Source organism: Leuresthes tenuis, unplaced genomic scaffold (genome assembly GCF_036924035.1).
Source record: "Leuresthes tenuis unplaced genomic scaffold, fLeuTen1.0.hap1 SCAF_19, whole genome shotgun sequence".
Lineage (NCBI taxonomy): Eukaryota > Metazoa > Chordata > Actinopteri > Atheriniformes > Atherinopsidae > Leuresthes > Leuresthes tenuis.
Window position 1 is genome coordinate 18622398 of NW_027325373.1, and position 21220 is coordinate 18643617.

Here is a 21220-nt window from a genome sequence, read left to right on the forward strand (position 1 = left end):
TGATTAAATCTTAATCAAAAGTGAGATTTAAAAGATGATTTGCGTCTTTTAAAAACTAATTCTAACAATCTGTTTTCCTTTAACAAATAATCATATCTGCTTTCATAGCGATCGCTTAAACACATAAAACTTACCAAAAGACATTTAAATTTGAAAGCATTTTTAAAACAACTAAAGTTGTAACCTTTCCCAGAAATGGCCTATTGCTCGTTGAAGCAGAATGAATATGTAAATGCCACTGAAACTAATAAACCTTTCAGCCAAAAGACTAAGACTAGATTTTTACAAAGCAAACAAACAAAAAGCTGTTACCCAGTTGGTATCATGTGTGTCATTTGTAAAACCAGCCTTTTGTTTTGTTGGGAACTTGCAAACAAACCAACTTCTGCTGCTTGACGACCAGACTTTGCAACTAACTTCATCCACGAATGTGGTGAAATGTTGAAAAAAAAAAGAAATATATCTTTAATTTTTTATATATGTACAGATTACCAATATGCAAGAAAAATATTCTTAGAGGATAAACTGGTATTAAAAACTGGTATTATTCATTGTTAATAATAATTTCTTCTTTGTACAGTCTAGCAGAAATGATGGGGGCTGCTGATATTGATGATCATGTGAGAATTAAAGTACACAGTTGCCAAAAATACAAACAATGGGTCAGCTTACCCCACTGTCCCCTACAGTATAACCTTGTTTTGTGGCTGCACTGTTTCTGTTATCACGATTTGATTTCACTCTGTAAAAGAGATGCTCACAGGGGAGCTTAGACTTAATCCTTTTTCCATTTTACCATAAAGGCCCAGAGCTTCTCTGGTAATCAAGTGTCTAATGAGGCTACCAGAGCTTAGCTTCTAAATGAATGTGGTCTAGGTTTTACTGCGATTCACATAAACTAGAATAGGTCATCTTTTACCAATATGCAATCAGCATAAACATTCTTAGACCTGGGTGAACTGACAGTGATGTAGCAGGTCATTTCTTTCTCTTATATCATCATACTTGTTACTCTTATTTTGACGTATGCTATATTTGAATAACTTTGCCTAAATTTGGGATATGGATAACACATCCAATTGTAATTAAAGAAAATGAAAAGAATGACAATGATGAAATCTAAGATTAATGAAAACGCGGCATCTATTTGTGAAATGACCGGACAGCCACAGGCATGACGTCACTGATTAATTGTGGAGAGGCGTGAGGTCTGCAGTAAGACACTCTTGGAACTGTGACATGTGAGCCTGCATCGATGATTGATGGGCTCAGTTAAAAACTGCGTGGTGAATATTTTACATCCACCAAATGATCGTCTGGATCCATGCTGGAGAGAGACGTTGAAACATAAAATGTTTTCTGGGTAATCTGAGCTTGGATGTCGCTTCATTAGATCAAGCTGTTGCTCTGTGACGGGAAAGCTGACCTCAGACGAAAGGAATGTGTCTCTGCTCTCATTCTGCGGCTTATTGGTGGAAGGGTTTAGGCTCAGCCGGACACTGGGCGGAAACCAGCTCACTCACATTCAGAGGATGGTTGATGATCAGAAGTAGTCTGGGGTTGAAAGGGAAAACACTAGGAACGTCTACGCAGATTAACGGCGTACAATACAACCTAATTCCTCTCTTGGTTGACGACATTTTTTTTCTCCAGCAGAATGTTTTCAGCATCTCTCAAGTGTTTGCTCTTGGTTCTGGTGACCCAGCGTGCTGCCTTGGCTAGAAATACAAGCGGTAAGAAAACTTTAAGACTCTTCGTGACACTTTTACAGATGTTGAAGACGTGTCAAGCAAACAGAAGTGTGTCTTTTCAGGGGTTTGTCAGGCTAGAGATGTGTCGGTTTGCTTCTTAAATTAGCCAATTATGATTGAAAAGAAATGCCTATAATTGAGGTTTAGGGAAATTTTGCTAAATCCAGTTGTTCCAGACTCTTCAGTGTGAGACCAGTGTGATAAATTTGACGTTTTGACTGGTGGTTGGACAAATCAAGACGTTCGAAGATGCAACTTTGTGCTCTTTTGAAGCTGGGATGGGATGCTTTTCACTACTTTTTTAAAACCTGAAAAAAAAAAGCCTATCAAAACGAGACGATGTATTCATATGTGAAATACTGTTTGAGAACTAGGAAGAGGAGAATATGGGACTTTCTCCCTACTGTTCTTGCTTGATAAAGTGATTTTAGGGCTTGTTAGAAAAGTAAAAAAAATTCCCAAACTGATTTTAAGATCAGATCCATTGATCGAGTAACCAATTGTTTCAGTTTTTGTCATGATATCTGTCTCTCCTGAATCTTGGGTCACCCCGACACATTTTTTTTTCTCTTTCCAGATGCCATAGGACGGTCCTTTATCTATTTTGAGTATCCATCCACAGATGAACCAATAGACTGGAGCATAGATTCAAGAGATGTAGATAACAGATCGTTTGTTCACTTGCAGAACAGAACAAATCCCAGACCAAGCATCTCGGAAGAGGCGCTGCTATTTCTAACGGGCCCCATCTCCACCATCCTCATACCTTCCTTCTACACTCTGGTGTTCTCCATCAGTGTGCCCCTTAACATCTGTGCAGTGCTGGCCTTTGCTCAAGGTATCCGGCCCAAGAAGCCAGCAGCCATCTACATGCTGAACCTGGCCTTTGCTGACCTGCTCTTTGCTTTAGTGCTCCCCTTCAAGATCTTCTACCACTTTGTAGGCAACAACTGGATCTTTGGCCCGTTCATGTGCCAAGTGGTCACTGCCGCCTTTTACTGGAACATGTACTGCTCCGTTCTTCTCATTGCTTGCATCAGCGTGGACCGGCTTCTTGCTGTAGTTTATCCCATTGACTCCCTGGCTTGGAGGAGGCCGCGGAATACAGTCATAGCCTGTGCAACCATGTGGATATTATCCTTCGCTGGCTCTGTGCCTCTTGTCATCTCCAATCAAACCTTTGCCCTCCAAGAGCTGAACATCACCACTTGTCACGATGTCCAACATTCAAGCAAGATAATTTGGCTTAAGAACTACTTTATCACCCTATGCTGTAGCCTTTTCTTCCTGCCTCTGCTCATCACAGCGGTGTCCTACACTCGAGTAATCTGGTCGCTCAGAAGAGTCCCACAGGGGCTTTCATCAAGTTCCCGCAGAAGAACGAGAGCAGTGGTGATGGCTTTGACAGTGCTCGTGATATTTGTGTTGTGTTTCATGCCCACAAACTGCCTGCTGCTGTTGCATTACCTGATGTTTAACGAAGAGCTTAAGAACAGCCGCGAGGCCCCAGATGGATCCTACGGATTCTATCTGATGTTTCTGTGTTTGGGAAGTCTGAACTGCCTCCTGGATCCTCTGGTCTACTACTTTGGATCATCCCAGTGCAAGAGGCAACTCTCCAAGGTGTTAATGTGTCAGAGGATTACAGAGATGAGTAACATCACTCATTCATCATCTGATTCATGCAGATCCAGCACCAGAAAAATTCTGAAATCCAGCCGTACAGAAAACGTTACAGTTACCAAAATGGACTCTTTACAAGACAACCTCAACAGCCAGTACAAGAAACTGCTGGTCTGACTGACTGTTACACTGAGCAGCGTGTTTTAACTGACCCTCACGTTTGATTTTGAAAATTCTCAAGCAACACAAGAATATTCTGAAGTTCAAGTCTTTGCACATAAGAAGCACTTACAGTATAGCTTTCATTGGATATTTATCCTCTATAATTATACTGAATGGAGGGTAACTTAACTTGTGATGCCAACAGAAACAGTCAAACATGTTGGTTTCATAATGGCAAATACGCAATGACAGACGTGACTTTTGAGTGATGACGATAACGCCAAAATAGTGAAGGAAGTTACGATTTTTATTTAGTTTCAGCACTGTGTATTTACAGTTGCAGAGTTTATATGTAAATTTGTAGATGCGCTGTTTCATTTGATGGAAGTAAACTGTTCAGTAATTGTGTATTTTCTGTCTATTAGTGGAGGTAAGCTTATTTTGAAGCACTTGTGTATCACCTGTGTAAAGCTGTCAGTAACGTCTTTTAACTTTTGTAAAAGTGTACCACTTTTAAACATTTTTTCTGCTTTTTATATTTTCTAAATAAATACCTAAGACTCTCAATGCAGTGTTTTAAGGTGAAATAGAAACAGCTTTGAGACTAAATCCTATTCTTTCATATTTAGATTTGTGCTGACACCTGCTGGTGAAAAGTGAGAACTACTACCTGCTAATAGTGGAGGAATAATTCACTTAAGCCTTCACTTAACTATACTGAAGTACTGATACCACACTAAAAGTACCTTTGTAAGTACATAAAATTCCAAAAACAGGTGGCTGCTAAAGTATAATGTTTTAAATGTGTGGAACATTATGACTCGTACTTTAAAAAAACAACAACCCTTACTGTTGTAGTTGATGGGTCTTATTTAACTTTTTAAAACAGGATTTCAGCTAATGATCACTCTCACACAGGATTGATATGCTGATTCTATTCTTTTTTTAATTGAGAGGATGTTTAAAGAAAATCTGACAATGGCGAGAGATGATGTCACAAAAGTTTTAAAAACACGTGAGAGTTGGTTTCATTCATCTTTCTATTGCACATCTCTGCAGCTAGTTTGATCAACAACAAAACTAATATTTTGACTATATCCAATATCCTGAAAATATCTAAAACTGTCAGGTAAATATGGTGCACTAATAAGTACAATACCGCTTCTTGTGAGTTGAAGTACAGCGTTTAATGAAAAGTCACAAGTACAGTATAAGTACCTCAAAATGTACTATAGCATGTACTCTATCCAAGTGAATATTGTTTTACTATTGCTGAATGTGTATTTACCTACCAGTTGCTTTTCAGTACCAGGAGGTGGCGCTACATCACTATAAGCAGAAAGAAATCAATGTGCAACTCACACCACCTCTGTTTAGAAATGCCAGATGCATCCATTTTTTAGGCATGCAGCTGCACTGGGTTGCAGGCTGTTATTGTTTCCAATACAGTTAAATCGTTTACTCCAAAAAATATGAGAATAGCAGTTTTCAAGTGCTTCAAGGGGGGTAAGCTCAAATGCATTTTCCCTCATCTTAACTCATCTTGAAGCTTTTTTTGTATACAACCAACAACTCAAAACCCATAAATGCTCAGTCTGCAGTTATATGAGGTGGAAAGGTCCTGTAAATTCTCATGTTTGAGAAGCTTGAACCAGAAAATATTCATAGCCATTTTCACTCTTAAATTGAGTTTCTGCTGTATGTGCCTGAAAGTTAAAGACAGAAAGAAATGGACAAAAATAATCCAAGTGCTGATGGAGTGACTGCTCTGAGAGGGATAGAAATGTTTGGAGTAGGGTTTGTCATGCTTGTGTCAGTATAATCTCACTGTGGGCCACATGGTTTGCATGATGGCAGCTCTGCACATGCCACTTCGTATAACACCTGGCATACATTATTCATTTAATGAGAACTGCTAAACACACAATTTCGACATGAAAACAATGACAGAAAACAACACATACAGCAATGCACAACAGATGTTCATTTTAGTGAAATACACATGCTTTATCCAATCATTTCTGTAAAAAATAAAACGTGTTTACTGAGGCAGGGGAGCTGCCCTAGAAACTAGTGAACTGCCCTAGAAATAGAAAAGTTAGGAGGTGAATGATAGCTGTAAAGCAGCTTGTTTTGACTCAGTTATTGAATCAACACCAATATCAGGCCTTTAAATCAGTCACGTAAAGTTAAAGAACTCAGAGCTCCTTATTCTTGTTTTAACAAGTAACCTGATCAAAACTTTTTCAAAAGAGATACATTTATTTATAATTTAAGAAGTATATCTTTGAGGAGTGTGATATTTACTTATTGATTAGTGAATAGTTAATAATAAAAGTTAGTAATGAATAAGTCGTTGCTTGCTTGCTATAAATTGAAACGTTAATCCCAAGGAAGTCACGGTAGTGGATATCTAGTATATATTCTGATAAGAGTTCATAATAGTAACCGTAGCTTCCTGTAACAGGGTTTTGAAGTTTTATTTTCGGAGAGAATCTAACAAAATGAATACTACTGGGTGTGTCTTTGGTCACCTGACGTATGACGCGTCACGCAGGTATGAAAACTTGATGTTTTCATACCTGCGTGACGCGTTTGTAGGCGGCAAGTAGAACACGAAGTGCATCGAGGTCGGACCGCGCCCGCAGATACTTATTGTTGTTTTTCTTTATCTCAACCCGTTATCATGACTTTGAAGACGCGATGGCTTCAGCTGATCTTGTTTTTGTGTTGGACGCAGCCGTGTGTGACGGACAACGCAGGTAATGCATGCGCTTATTCGTTTTAACAGTCGTTACTGAATTGTTTGAAGTGGTAATAAGCTCGGGTCGCACAGGGTCGGTAGCCTTGAAGTGCGTCGCTTAAATCGAAACGTTAAATAGGGGCTCGGTTTGTTAGATTTCCCCTTGGGTGTCAGTCAGAAACGTTTTGGTCACGACAAAATGTGTAAAGCAGGATGTTAGGCTGGTGACAGCAGGAAGGAAACGGGTCACAGTCTGATCATTTGCCTTCAGGTGTTGGCTCATCATAAACCTGTTCTTTGTATATTGAGACATTACAGGAAAAGGCTTCACTGGCACAGAGACTAAAGATGGTGTGTGGGTCAGTCCCCAAGCCCAACAAATCCTGACCAGCCGTCTAACAACAGTCTTCCTCCCGATCGTCTACATCATCGTGTTTGTTGTTGGGCTTCCCACCAATGTCTTGGCAATCTGGGTATTCCTCTTCAGGACGAAGAAAAAGCACCCGTCCTCCATCTACATGGCCAACCTGGCTCTTGCCGACCTGCTGTTTGTCATCTGGGTTCCACTGAAAATAGCGTATCACTTCAATGGCAACAACTGGATCTACGGAGATGGATTGTGCAAAGTGTTGGTGGCATTTTTCTATGGCAACATGTACTGCTCCATTTCCTTTATTGCCTGTATAAGTGTCCAGCGTTACTGGGCTGTGGTTTATCCCATGTCCCAGATGCAGAGGGGCAACTCTGTCGCTGTTTCTGTCTCCATCGCGGTCTGGGTGGTGGTGTGGCTCATCACCATCCCTCTCTACCTGTATGATCAGGAAGTGAAACTAAGAAACCTAAACATCCTGACCTGCCATGACGTCACCAGGCCCACACAGAAGAATATTGCAGCAGGTTACTTCTTGACGATGGGAACGCTGGGATTTGTCGTTCCCACTGTTGTGTGCATCATATCCTACGTCCTTATGCTCAGAGCTCTCAGGAACAGCATGGCGGATCCTAACGTCGCCAAGAAGCGCAGAAAGGCTATTGTCTTGATCGTCACTGTCCTGGTTATGTTTTTAGTCTGCTTCACCCCCAGTAACATCATGCTGCTGGTGCACTACATCCTCCTGCTGGGCGAGGTTCAGAACAACTTGTACGGATTTTACATCACCACCCTGTGCTTGGCCAGCCTCAACAGCTGCTTTGACCCTTTTGTGTACTACTTCATCTCTGAGGACTTCAGGGAGCATGTGAAGAACACGTTCCTCTGCAGGAGTGAGAGGACCGTGGAGAGGATGAGGGTGTCCTTCAGTGCTTTGAAGGTCTCCAAAAAGAACAGCGCATATACATCTGACACAGGGAACACACAGAGCAGTGACTGCTAATGGATCCTGGGTCTGACATGTGAAGAAATCTAGACACGTGTAAAGATTTTAATGATCATTATTATCATTGAGGTTTTGAGTTGGTGTTTTTTTTTATTATTATTTTGTAAATATATTTTTTTTTATTAAAGTGTTTTAATAATGCAGATTTTGTTGTATTCTTCTGTTTACCTTAATTAAATTGTGATTTAAACGATCTGTCATTTTATATTTCTCTAAGTTCAGATTTTATTAAGATGAAATAGTCCTGTGTATAAGTATGCCAGAGGGCTTTGGGACTGAACTCTTAAATAGCTTAATTTCACTATTTAAATCAATTGATTACCAAAGGACAGTACGACATCAAAGAGCCGAAATAAAGCCGTTGTGTTGATTGTCATCGTCTTGGTCACATTCCTAGTGTGTTTCATCCCCAGTAACATCATGCTGGTGGTGCATCAATCAATTTAAATAGATTTAAGAACGGTATTTCCATTTATATCAACCATTTCTGTCTCCCCCTTATCGACTGTTTACACAGTAGGTCTTCAAAGTGTTAAAAAGCACTGAGTTCAGCCAAAAAGATCTTAGTGGGCATTAAAATGTCTGATATTTTCCCCCAAATTTAAAAATACCATGAAAAATATACTTGCCTTCAGGCTATTTGCATATCATCCTGAGCAATTTAGTTGTTAAAAGACTAGTCAAATGTTTCTGCATCCACAGTTCTGTGCAAAGGTGTTGATACACGTCTCATGTTTTTTTGTTTTTTTTTATATTTTGCTTCCAAGCAGCCAGACTTTCTTCTTTTTTTTTAAAGTGGTTTATTTAAAGTGGTCTTGAGCAGTAGTTCTCCAGGCTTTCTGAAGGTCTATTTTTCTGTCTTTTGTTATCAGTCCGGTCCTTGAACCTGACCATTTTCAGAGCAGTGTGTTTTTTGTTTGTTAAGCCACTTAATACTGACCTATGAACCATTCAAGCATCAAAAGTTGCCAAACTCACACTTAAAGCAGTGCTGTGTCGACACATAACTGACAGCTTAGCAAAGAACATATTTTAAATTGTATCGTTAAGCTCTTACAAGTATCTTGCCACAAAGACACATAATTTGTTCCCATTTCTTCAGTTTCATCTATGAAAAACACCAAAGATAACTCAGTTTGACAGACGGACAATAATATTTTTGCTCCAACAAGCTATTTCCCGAAGAGCTGTTATCTGAAAACTTGGCATATCTCAGCATGGTGTGCAGTGTGTCCTTAAAATATTTGAGTAAACTGGACAAATGGAGGACAAAAGAAGAAGTGTCAGGCCTAAAAAACTATCTACAGCAGATGAACAGTATCTGAAAGTGATGTCCTTAAGAAAGAGGAAAAAATCCAGCAAAGACCTGAAACTGGACCTGAGAGATGCATCTGGACCTTCAGCTGATCCATCTACTGTTGGCCCAAGCCTCATCAGAAATGGTCTCCATGGAAGGGTGGCTGTCAAGAAGCCATTCTTAAGGAAGGGAAACAGGGAGAAAAGGCTGAGCTATGCCAAATGACACAAGAAGTGGACTGAAAATCAGTGGCAACAGGTCTTATGGAGGGATGAATCCTCCTCAAAATCACCTGGTGAGCAGACATGTTGCAAACATGGATATCTCTAGTTAAATTTAGGCTACTTTTAGTCCAAGCAGTGTAGTCATAAACACATCCAACCAACTGGGATTTCATTGTTCAGTCTAGTTTGAAACGTGATTGATACATAGTCTGCTCGTCTTAAAGAACTTTCTTCAACCAATTTTCGGTTCCTGTTTGTTGCTGTTTGCTATTCATCTATTGGTTGTTTAAAGATACATTCTGAGTTTGAGAACAGATGACAGAAGTGTCACAACAACATGAGGGCATATGCTTTTTTTTTTTTTTACATACTTTGTGTAATCCAAACACTGATATTAAAACAACAGATGTCTCTACATAGATCTGCAGAATCTAAGGGACATTATATTGGAACCATGCGCTTTCTGATTACTGTTGATTTAGTGATTTGACATACTGTATTGTAAAAGTGAGATTTCAGAATGCTGTCAAAAACATTCAGATGAATAAATGTACAGATTTGTATCCAATTAAGCCACAGTTTTTTGGCTAAAATGGCATCCCTCAAGCAGAGGGATGAGACAGAGTCAATGTTTGGCTTGACTTGCTGCTAAAGCTGCTAAAGTTGACTGGTTTTAGTTTCAGTGCTGGTTAATTTTGTTTTTATGTCAGATCCTAATCTAGTGCAGCATCCAGTAGCTCTGAATGTCATACAGCTGATTTCCATATTTCCTCTTGTTGGGGATTTTTTTGACGAGGCAGAAAGTTAATTTCCCCTTGTTGTAAAAAAATGTCTTTTGTGCCCACGTAAGCCATTTATATTGAGTATTTTATCATATCAGTTACATTAAGCCTTTAGAATTATTATTATTTTTTGTTATGTTAAAATATGATCTAAAGCTAAATCCTCAACCAAACGTGGCACCTGGTTTCTGTCACGGTGGCAGTAATGATACGCAATAAACAGCACTTTATGAGGAACTAAAAGAGGCCTTAACTGTTTAAAACATTGTATTTGAGGATACATTGTGTGGCAGGCTGCTGGAAAGGTCAAACTGTTCCTTTTTTCCAAAACGACGCACACTTTTAACCTTTGTTCTTAGCAGGTTTGTGTTGGTCCTCCACAGTATCACTTAGAGTGCAATGGCCTGCAATGATTTAATTTCTTATGTTTGAACAAGTCTCTGTGTATGAATTGAATATCTATTTATCGATAGGTATAGAGTTTTATAAACAAAAATGCGATATCTCCAGCTTCTCAAATGACACATCACCGGATTTCCTTGTCTCATGTTGTGAGAATCTAAAAGCATGAAGACTTTCAGTCTGAGAAAGAGGGACAGAAGTGCCAAACTCATTTTGAAAAGCCAAATCCTCAGGAACTTGCTTCTAGATTTAATGGTGTTGAACAGAAAAAATTTGTATGTTTAATCCAATTCTGTCCGTAGACGTGTGATATTGATTGTGTGTATATTATTTTCACGAAGATTTAAGAATACACTTAAAGCTGGCACCCATTCTGCACATGCCCCCCCCCCCCCCCCCCCCCCCCGTTTTGTTGACTTGGTGTGCATGTGTCAAGGTAAGTCTGGTTGAATCAAGCTGTTTCATTTGTCCCGTGGCATTATCAAAACAGGCAGGATTGATCACTCGTCTCATTTCATGTGACGAGAGCAGGCTGCCAAGACCACGAGAGGCTAAAGCGCCTCTGACAGCACGTACGCTGGAATGAACAAGAGTTGCGCTTTTACAACAGCTGCAGTTTATGTTTAATGAAAGTTTGTTGCATCACGAACGTGTTCCATCCGTCCTGTCTCAACCGAAACTGAACCTCTGCACACTGACTCCTCTTGAACAAACAACAAACAAAACTCTGTATCTGCAACGTAGCTGCTTTTAATACGACAGGCTACTATGAAATTATGATGTACATTTTGTCATTACATTGGAAAAACGCTGCATATTTTTAAAACTTTGCTTTTAAAGACAAGAAATTAGAGAAATCAAATGCATTTTAACATAATGCAGCTCTGCCTGCTTTGTGTTGCAGCTGTTCGCAAAGTTAGTTTTGACATCAGACATGATAGGCACACAGCATTTAATGCAAAAATGGAAGAATCGTACGGATTAAAAAAAAAGTAAAACTGATCTAGACTATTTAGTGGGAGGAAATGTTGTATCAACAAAATGTTGATGTGAGGTATGTGAGCTAAGGTGAGTATCATGGAAACGTAATGGAGTGAGCAAACCCGGTGGGCGGGTTAATGACGTACGCGTAAGAACAGGTATCATCGGGGAGTGTCCTTCAACACCGGGAGAGGTTATCGCACATTAAATAAGCAGCCGCTGAAGGGAGACGGTAACATAGACGCACGTTCGTGGTAGAGGACGCAGATATGGATTTTCCACGGATGTTTCCGCTCCTGTTTGTTTTCTGTTGGATTTCTGCCTCGGGTGTCATTGCAGGTATGATCAACAAATCTTCGTTGTGTCGACGACCAAAGAGAGTGCAATTAAAAAGCTTACTTAGTCAATAATTAAGCTGCCTATTGTTTGCAAAGAGCTTTGAAACATGTCCGTCCGATGTAATGGGGAAATAGTTGTGTCGAAATATTGTTTAACCTTGAATTGTGACATGCACGCGCACTTACGTAAGAGAATACCAACCAAAAAGTACCTTAGATTTGGATTTAATCAATGTAACCCGTTGAGGTGTAGTTACTTTTAACCATGGAATGTATTTGGAGGATTCATTATCCAGTGAAGTTGCTTCATTAGGCAACTTGGGTTCATTTCTTGATAGTTTAAGCTGCAAGTCAGGATGGTTTTCCATACAAAATCAGTACATCATAGATCTTGATTTATGTTTTTTGCAAAAAGTCTGATCCATATCCATTTTTATGTCCAGCCACAATCCCAAATCCAAACAGGTTTCAAGAGTTTGCATTTTGTAGAATATTCTGAAGGATAATTTTTAACCTTTAACATCTATTTATTCTTCTTTGTTTTAGATGGGCCTACAGGTCGAGGTTTCATTGGAGTTTTGGACCCTGAAAACCAAGTTATTATTGATCATGCAGCATCAGAAACACTAAAGGGTAATCTCACCACCGTCTTCTTCCCAATCATCTACATCATCGTATTTGCGGTGGGACTTCCTGCAAATGGAATGGCTATATGGGTCTTCCTCTTCAGGACCAAGAAGAAGTACCCCTCATCTATCTACATGGCCAACCTGGCTCTGGCTGACCTGCTTTTTGTCATTTGGATGCCTCTAAAAATCGCCTACCACATAAACGGCAACAACTGGATCTACGGGGAGCCACTGTGCAAAGTCCTTGTTAGCTTCTTCTATGGGAACATGTACTGCTCAGTCCTGTTCATCGCCGCCCTCAGCGTGCAGAGATACTGGGTGGTGGCGCACCCTCTGTCGACGCAGAAGAGGAACAATAAAGTCGCTATTAGTGTCTGCGTGGCCATCTGGGCTTTCATCTGGCTCACCACCACTCCTCTGTACCTGTATAACCACACGGCCAAGCTCAAAGACCCCAACATAACAACCTGCCATGATGTGAACATCATTAGCGACCTCACGGATCCATTCCCTTCGATCAAGCTTCCGTTCTACTACTTCATCCTAATGGGTACGATTGTGTTCCTCATCCCATGTGTGGTGATTGTTGTGGCATATGTCCTACTACTGAAAACTCTGGGGAGAAGCATGGAGGACAGTACGACATCAAAGAGCCGAAATAAAGCCGTTGTGTTGATTGTCATCGTCTTGGTCACATTCCTAGTGTGTTTCATCCCCAGTAACATCATGCTGGTGGTGCATTACTCCCTCCTGAAACACGGAGTCGTAAACAATGGCTATGGCTTCTACTTGGCAACGTTGTGTCTCACAAGTCTCAACAGCTGCCTGGACCCGTTCATCTACTACTTTGTGTCTGAGGAATTCAGAAATCATGTGAAGAACACTCTGCTATGCAGAAGCAGCAGGACAGTGGAGAGGATGAGAGTTTCCTTCAGTTCCATGAAATACTCCCAGAAGAGCAAGTCGTACGTGTCGGATTCTGGGAACACAGGGAGCAGCACCTGTTAGTGACAAAAGGAGGGAAGAGACTCATCAAAGTGAACTCATCAGATGAACTTCAAATGTGAAGATTACTGTGGTTTGAAGAGAACAGTCTGTAGTCAATGATGTGTATAGCGCAACTTTTAGCAGCTGCTTTATGTTACAATGTGAAATATTTTGTTTTTATTGTATTTCTCATATTGTGTATATATAGCTATGTAGAGGGGGAATAAGGTCAGTTAAAAACAGACATTTATTGCTGTAAGATGCACATAATGTCTGATTAATGTACCTTTTACCAAGAGTGTGACTTGATCTTTGCTTTGAAGATACACGAAAGCAAACTATCTGCAATGAAAAGGCCACACAAATCAAGTTTTCATGAAAGAAATGTTTTATTTTATATTGTGTATATATATGTTTTGTTGCCCATTTGGCGATTTCCTACAGCCTTCAGGTTTTACCATGTCATTTTAAACTTCTTGTGCCAAACATTTGCTTTTATAAAGTTTTGAATTTGAAAACTGTGATATGATTATGTATTTTCTTAAATGAATTGTAAATGCAGGATGTAGTTTCTGTGAAACCCATTGTGTAATTTATTGCAGTGAGTCACTGGCCTGCTTGTCATCAGGTGACCGGAGACGTTCGTCCGTGACACGTTCACATGATTTGTTAACTATGCCCTTTGGAATTCGTGGAATGTGTTGTGCTGAAATGAACAAACTACACAGACCAGTTCTTTAAATGCAAACTTAGATATTCATTTAGGAGGAGGTCTTCTGAAGGAAAGCGTGTAACATAAGAGAGGGTTAAGGAATGTTTAAGGGCATGATAAGGCATGAGGATGATCTAAAGAGGTTGCCATCTCACTGGTTTCGGCGTCATCTGTCAGATATGTAAACAAAAATCCAAGCATTTCAAAATTCACATCTTGGTTTTTGTAGCTATTTTTTAACTTAATGAGACACCAAATACAAACCTGATTTGCAACTTTTAGTTAACACAAAGCCCTCACAATATTATTTGTTAAATGTTTCTGATTCGCTTAAGCTCTCCAACAGTATGTAGTCACCAAAGGAGAATTGTATCTTGCGGTCTTTTGTCTCGAGATAAATTGTTTCAAGTAATGATCCCACCCAAAGAGTCACCACCATCCCCCACACACACCGTGAATAGCTTCCTGTGTAACGACTGGTTGTGGGCTGTTTGAGGAGGTAAATGATTGTGGTTAAGTGTCAGCTTACCTTTAGTCAGAGTAGAATACAGTCCTTTCACATGTTGAGGGCAGAGCCACGCCCTGGCCAAGGTACACTGACACAGCTCCCCACAAACAAAAGCAATGATCATTAATCGTATGACTGATTATTTCCAAATATATATGCTCAAAATGCTAGATTTTAGTTAGAACTGGACGTTTGAGACCTTTTCACATGTAATATTGATGGGAACAACTTCTGTTACAACATTATGTAACTGGAAAGGTAAATGGCTGTAATAGTTCCCCATGAACATTTACAATAGCTGTCGTGTTTTTAAAATATACAATATTGTTAATTAAAAGGGTTTTAAAGGTTATTAAACCACAAGGTGTCACTCCCCAAAAGAGTCACGGGGATGAATAAAAGAAGGCTGAGCAGAGACTCAAGCTAACCAAAACAAAAGGAAAGTGGCACAAATTGAGCAGAGCTGCTAAGTAATCAAGAGATTACCACAAAACAGTATGAAGAGACCAAAACATAGACATGAAGTGACCATGAAGAGAGCTAAAATGTCACAAAAGACACACAATAACTACAGGATTTACCATAAAGCTTTAATAACATGCAGAATGACCACAACAATACATAGCATAACTACAGATAGATGCAAAATTAGTTGAAAAAAATTAGTGGGCCCGAGAACAAAAATGAAAAAAACAAAAATAAAAGCAAAAACAACCTGGCAGAGGCATGAAATCTGCCTCTGACTGTCTGTCTTCTTCCTCCACTAGATGAATGGGAGGGCACATTACATGTCTGTAGCAGGGGACAATTCTTTTATTTGTCATAGTTTATATTAGGTCTACTTAGAGGTGATGATTGTCATATTCTACTACATTTAAATTGAGTCACACCACATACTATCAGTTAAAAGCCACATTGTTGCCAAACTGTTCAGAAACAGCTTTAAGTCTCATTTAAATATACATTTCACAATTATTCAGGATCTTTACAATGCAGTAATGTTCTAAGTAGATTATTTCTACAGATGCACATATATGTGCAGTGCAAGTAGTCACGGGTACTGGCATTCTTCCATGATGTAATATTTATACTTCTTAGGTATATGTACCTTGTTTGAATACTGGTGTCTATGTTTTGCCAGCAGGGTTGCTCATCAAACCGCCACTAAACTTCAGGACTCTACTGGTGGGTGTATTAGTTTCAAAAGTTGGGTTTTATTAATTAATTTAAGAGAAAAAACAAAACTAACTTAGAGTGAAAATACATGCATGTGACAGATATAGATCTGCCTTCCCCTTGCTATCTTTGTCTGGGCCTTCACAGATTTCTAAGTAAGAATGTAAGAATGTGTGCGAGAACTGACATGTCGAGCGAAAACATGTTAAACCGGTTCTGACTGAAAGCGCTGTTGCAAGGTCACTAACAACAGTAGACAGAGAGAAGTCACAGAGAAAACTGGTGTTTCCATCAGCATTAATGATTCAATGTAGTTCTGTGTGAGAAAAGAAGATGTCAAATAAAAAGATGTCTAGTCTTTGCTTCACATGTATTTTGGAGCCTTGCTTGCTCTCCTTGAGTTTGTAGGAAAAGGGACCTCTGCTGGCGGATGCTTTAAAGTTTAGGAAGTACGATGCAAAAGTAACAGTTAATGATTCTGCCCTTCAGTAAAAAAACATATTTAAAGAGCCTTAAAGTTTTTTTTTTTTTTTTTTTGAAAATTCTGACCCAATACAACCACCTGACTGTATGTTTAATTTTTCATACTGAAAAAAAAATACGAAGAAAAAAACATTTGTGAAGCTTTTAAAAGAATAACTTCTGCTTCTCTGAACAAATACTCATTCGGAAAATACCCAAAATATATCTTCACAGATGAGTTTTCTTTTGAGGAGTTTTAAGAACTCCTCAAGCAAGGACATCTTGTCTCAAAGACAGAACGATAGATTAGTATTGCACGCACGCCATGATTCTGGGATAGAGCTAAAAGCCGCCATTCATGCCTGCGAATGAGAGGGTCAGCACAGAGGAGAGAGAGAGTGTCCGTGCTAACATGAGCGAAATCACTCTGACAGATCACACCACCTACCGTCAGCAGACATTCAGTTAGAGCTGCTCGGTGAAATTTAACAACACAGAACTGTGCTTTTATCTTCTTAACCTTTATTTTTCAAAGAAGCTCAAAACATGAGTGGAAACTGACCTGAGAATGCCATGAAGACAACACCTCAGTACATTAATATAAATGTGAAATCTCCATGAATAACACATACATGCGCATATTCCACATTTATTATAATGTATACTATCACTGTCCATACAGACATAAGGAATTTTCTTTGACAGCTTACCAGACATTACCAGCTGAGGAAATGACCAGAATAGGGTGAGTTAGTATATTGACATAATTAACAAATTAAATGCTGCAAGGTTGTAGAGAAGGAAACTGGTCTCCAAGAGAGTAGAGAGAAAAAAAAGTGCATTGGAATGTGAGGAGGTACAAAAGATGGAGTTTTGAGTAAATGAGGAGCAGAGTCAATAAGAGATTTATTCAGGCGCTTTAGTCCTTTCTCCCTTTAATCTCATCTGGCTCCTCTGTGGCAGCGTGGCTGGAGGGAGTTGGCACGATGTGGGTCCCCCCCAGCCAGTCCCAGTGCGCGAAGAATGGGGCATAGTTAGTACCAGGTCGCTGGTGGTGAGCATCATGCTTGGGGGCACCACCCCAAAGGCCAAACGGCACAAGGTTATGCGTGGACCATGGGAAGTCGAAGCCACAGTGGTCCTCAGTGGAAACGTAAACGTTAAAGACCATGAAGGCCCAAGTTGTGACGCAGTGACACTGCAGCAGGATGGGGTCGGCGGTCGCCCAAAATCCCACGCTGAACAACTCCCAGCCTGATAGGTACTGGGTGACCAGGCTGAAAGGCTGGTTGTACTGGTGGTGCACGGCATGGAAGGTGCGGTACAACCAGGGAACACGGTGGTGCAGTAGGTGCCACAGGTAATACTGGAAATCAAAGACAACCATGCAGCCCACTATGCCCAGGAAAAAGCTCCAGAGAGTGGGTGCTTCGCGGGGCAGAGGAGTCGGTGGCCTCCACAGCCACTGTGCAACTGCAGCAGGAAAGATGAAAAACAGGTGGTTGTAGATGGTGATACCCAGGGTAGTCCAGATGTTAGGCCAGGTGACGGGTCGGTCAGGATGCAGCCGGTAACGATTTATACAAGGCCAGGAGGGAGCCAGCAGGTCCAGCATGGTGTAAAGACCAACCAGCATGAAGTAGGTAGCGACTGACAGGATCACAGGGAAGAGAGGGCTCCTCAGGAAATCATGGTGGTTCTGGCGCAGGTAGTCCCAAACAGGCTGCAGAACCAAGTCCTGGGACTGACCCCCGGTCACGTTGTCTACGTCCGACATCCAGGACAAAGCCTCAGTTCTTAGTAACCTGCCTGTGCTCATCACTAATGTGCCGTTTCTCTTCCAAAGAGGGCTGATTCAAGAGGATTATTATCTAACAAGCCACAGGAGAGGATAAACAGGGTCGAAATGAATGGAAAGATCCAATCAGCCTCTTCATATAGGTTAAGCGACAGCAAATTGTCTGGTGATGTTGTGCCAAATTGGACTGGTGGACTGTCTTTGCCTCTTATGTATGTTCAAGCCCCACCTCCACCCCCCTCCACCCTCTGCATTTTAAAAGAAGGCCCTTTTTCATGGCCACAAGGCCCGCAGCCAGGACTCAGGAGCCGGGCCACAACAGCTCTCATTTTTGACCCAAATCATGGAGAGAGAGCTTCCGTTTTTTTCTTTTGAATTGGACTTGTTCACAAAAATCCAAGGGACCTTGTCTCTGAGCTGTTAACATTAAACAGCATAAAAGAATATCAACCGTCATGCATCAAGTTATATTTTTAGGCCTGTGTGCCAGCTATTGACCCCTTTGATGTTTTTGTCTCTTACACTCTCAGATCATCAGACACATACAGTGCACACATGCACATCCACACACCACATGAGCCCAAAAGAGTCATTAATCATGGAAAAGTTGTCAAATGTGACATGCATTCAAAAGAACCGGACAGAACTGGAACAGCGACCGACAGCAGCTGTTGTTTCTATGGTGTGATGCAATCACTCTGCAGAGAATGGACATTTTGGTAAATATCATGTGATGGCATGTTGATGCTTTTTACAGTTATATTACATTAAACTGTATCAACACAAACAGGGGTTAACAACACAAGTTCAGGATTCAGAAGTTCTTTATGTTTTTTGCCATGGCAGATGAATTCCTTTGCCATACATCTGACAAGTGGCACCAATCATCGCACAGCCCCTCAAATATCTAAATATATCCTTAGTTTTTAGCATATTGTCAAATAATAGCCTAACATAAAAACGCACAAACATATTTTGTAGTTCTGTGATATGTTATCTCTTCTTTTATGAAAGGATAAACTTATTAGATACACTATTTCTTTTAATGTTAACATGTTCATATTGTTTTTTATGTGTTTGCATGAGAGAATCCAGCTTTTGATGCAATAATGAATTGAATCTGTAAAGCACCATCAACAGTCTCAAAAAGGAGAAGTTATATGAGAAGTCGCATGTAACACAAAGAAGATTGCAGGAACTAATCATGATTACTTAACGGATGGGCCTGTAGAGCAAATTTACATGTGATGGTGATGTAGAGCTTTACATTTACATGTATTCTCTAAGGTAGTCAAAAAAATGACCTCCTGTCATCTTTTCCTTTGCTCTTTTCCTTGACCCTAATGGAAAATGTGATGGGGTCAAGAAAAGATGGTAGGGAAAATTCTCAAAGAGCAACACTGAAACTAAGCTGCTCCATAAATATTCAACAAAGACTTTAGATACTTCGTCTACTGCAATTTTATCACATTGTTGCACAAATGTTATCTTTTTTATAACATATGAGAGATTATGTAGAATACTGATTTATCATGAAAGTTCGTAAATGAAAAATAAAAGCCAAATTTACAAAAGGGAAAAATAGTGTTGTCACAGTTAATACAATTTGGATTGAAATAATCAAGTGTCACCATGAGTTTTACTTCCACAAGGAGTTTTTGGAATAGAATTTTCCTTTCTTTCACAAAGAATGATCTAGCGTATCTTATTCTAGAGGAGCTCTTAAAGGATCTCTTTTGTCAGACAGTGAGGAGAATGTTCGCTGAACAATGAGCTGAGATCTGTTCACTTTCTAAAATCAGCCAGCAGAGGGCAACAAAAATCAACTATTGTGCAAAGACAGAGTCATTGATGAAACCCTGTGAATAAGTGTCAAAGGGGAAAATCCAAATAAATGTGATGAATAATTTTGCTTTCATCATGAGGATAAACGTCCCTGGTTTTAGGAAGGATAAAAAAAAACAGCATCGAGGTGGAGCATTCAACTCAGAATCCAGCAGTTCCGACTTTTTAACGAGTGGTGCGTAGCGGGATGAATCGTAGAGCTGTTAGCACACAATCATAGAACAGCTTTTTCACTGAGGTCGATGAGCACTGCATTGAATAAAACTCTTTTAAACCACGAACACAACTTGATTTTTGCAGCTTTATTTATAAATTTTGTTTCAATGTCTATCTATCAACAATGCACTTCTTATACAGAACGATTTTGTGCATTATCCATCCATCTTCTATACCCTCAATCTATCCCAGCAGTCATCGGGCGAAAGGCGGGGTACACCCTGGACAGGTCTCCATCACAGGGCCACACAGAGACAAACAACCATGCACGCTCACACTCACTCACCAATTAACCTGACATGCATGTTTTTGGATGGTGGGAGGAAGCCGGAGTACCCGGAGAGGACCCACGCATACACGGGGAGAACATGTAAACTCCACACAGGCAGGGATCGAACCTGGAACCCTCTTGCTGTGAGGTGACGGTGCTAACCACCACACCACAGTGCAGGAAATATATTCATAAACACATGGATAGGACAGCACTTCTATGTATAGCTCAGTTAATCAGAAGTACTTTGAAGAAAATAAAAAACACATTTGATATATATATATATATATATATAGAAGAAAGGGATTTAAATGACTTTGAATGTGGCATGGTTGTTGGTGCCAGACGGGCTGGTCTGAGCATTTCAGAAACTGCTGATCTACTGGGATTTTCACACACAACCATCTCTGGGGTTTACAGAGAATGATCCGAAAAAGAGAAAATATCCAGTGAGCGGCAGTTGTGTGGACGAATATGCCTTGTTAATGTGAGAGGTCAGAGGAGAATGAGCAGACTGGTTCGAGATGATAGGAAGGCAACAATAACTCAATTAAGCACTCGTTACAACCAAGGACTGTAGAATACCATCTCTGAACGCACAACACGTCGAACATTGAAGAAGATGGGCTACAGCAGCAGAAGACCACACCGGGTGCAGCTCCTGTCAGCTAACAACAGGAAACTGAGACTACAATTCACACAGGCTCACCAAAATTAGACAATAGAAGATTGGAAAAACGTTGCCTGGTCTGATGAGTCTCGATTTCAACAATGAGTCGACTGTACTCCAGTGGGCTCCACAGTCACCAGATCTCAAGCCAGTAGAGCACCTCTGGGATGTGGTGGAACGGGAGATTGGCATCATAGATGTGCAGCTGACAAATCTGCAGCTACTGCGTGATGCCATCATGTCAATATGGACCAAAATCTCTGATTA

General features: G+C 40.3%; 4 protein-coding genes across 5 annotated transcripts; 3 read left to right on the forward strand and 1 right to left on the reverse strand.

Moving 5' to 3' along the window:
• Positions 1-1497: 1497 nt before the first annotated feature.
• LOC140277196 (proteinase-activated receptor 1-like) lies at positions 1498-4080 on the forward strand. The gene is made up of 2 exons (XM_072372137.1): positions 1498-1733; positions 2329-4080. The coding sequence occupies exons 1-2, from the start codon at positions 1658-1660 to the stop codon at positions 3549-3551; spliced, it is 1299 nt and encodes a 432-aa protein (XP_072228238.1). The 5' UTR covers positions 1498-1657; the 3' UTR covers positions 3552-4080.
• A 2052-nt stretch (positions 4081-6132) lies between these two features.
• Positions 6133-7849, forward strand: f2rl1.1 (coagulation factor II (thrombin) receptor-like 1, tandem duplicate 1). The gene is made up of 2 exons (XM_072372206.1): positions 6133-6298; positions 6589-7849. Exons 1-2 carry the CDS (start codon positions 6223-6225, stop codon positions 7650-7652), a joined length of 1140 nt encoding a protein of 379 aa, XP_072228307.1. The 5' UTR covers positions 6133-6222; the 3' UTR covers positions 7653-7849.
• Positions 7850-11509: 3660 nt separating this feature from the next.
• Positions 11510-16064, forward strand: LOC140277098 (proteinase-activated receptor 2-like). 2 transcript variants are annotated; one of them, XM_072371996.1, is made up of 2 exons: positions 11510-11680; positions 12226-16064. In XM_072371996.1, exons 1-2 carry the CDS (start codon positions 11611-11613, stop codon positions 13314-13316), a joined length of 1161 nt encoding a protein of 386 aa, XP_072228097.1. In that variant the 5' UTR covers positions 11510-11610; the 3' UTR covers positions 13317-16064. The 2 variants fall into 2 exon arrangements, with proteins under 2 accessions (XP_072228097.1, XP_072228098.1); XM_072371997.1 differs by lacking the exon at positions 11510-11680 and adding an exon at positions 11931-12144.
• A 194-nt stretch (positions 16065-16258) lies between these two features.
• ch25hl2 (cholesterol 25-hydroxylase like 2) lies at positions 16259-18112 on the reverse strand. The gene has a single exon (XM_072371879.1). It carries the CDS (start codon positions 17970-17972, stop codon positions 17073-17075), a length of 900 nt encoding a protein of 299 aa, XP_072227980.1. The 5' UTR covers positions 17973-18112; the 3' UTR covers positions 16259-17072.
• Positions 18113-21220: the final 3108 nt, after the last annotated feature.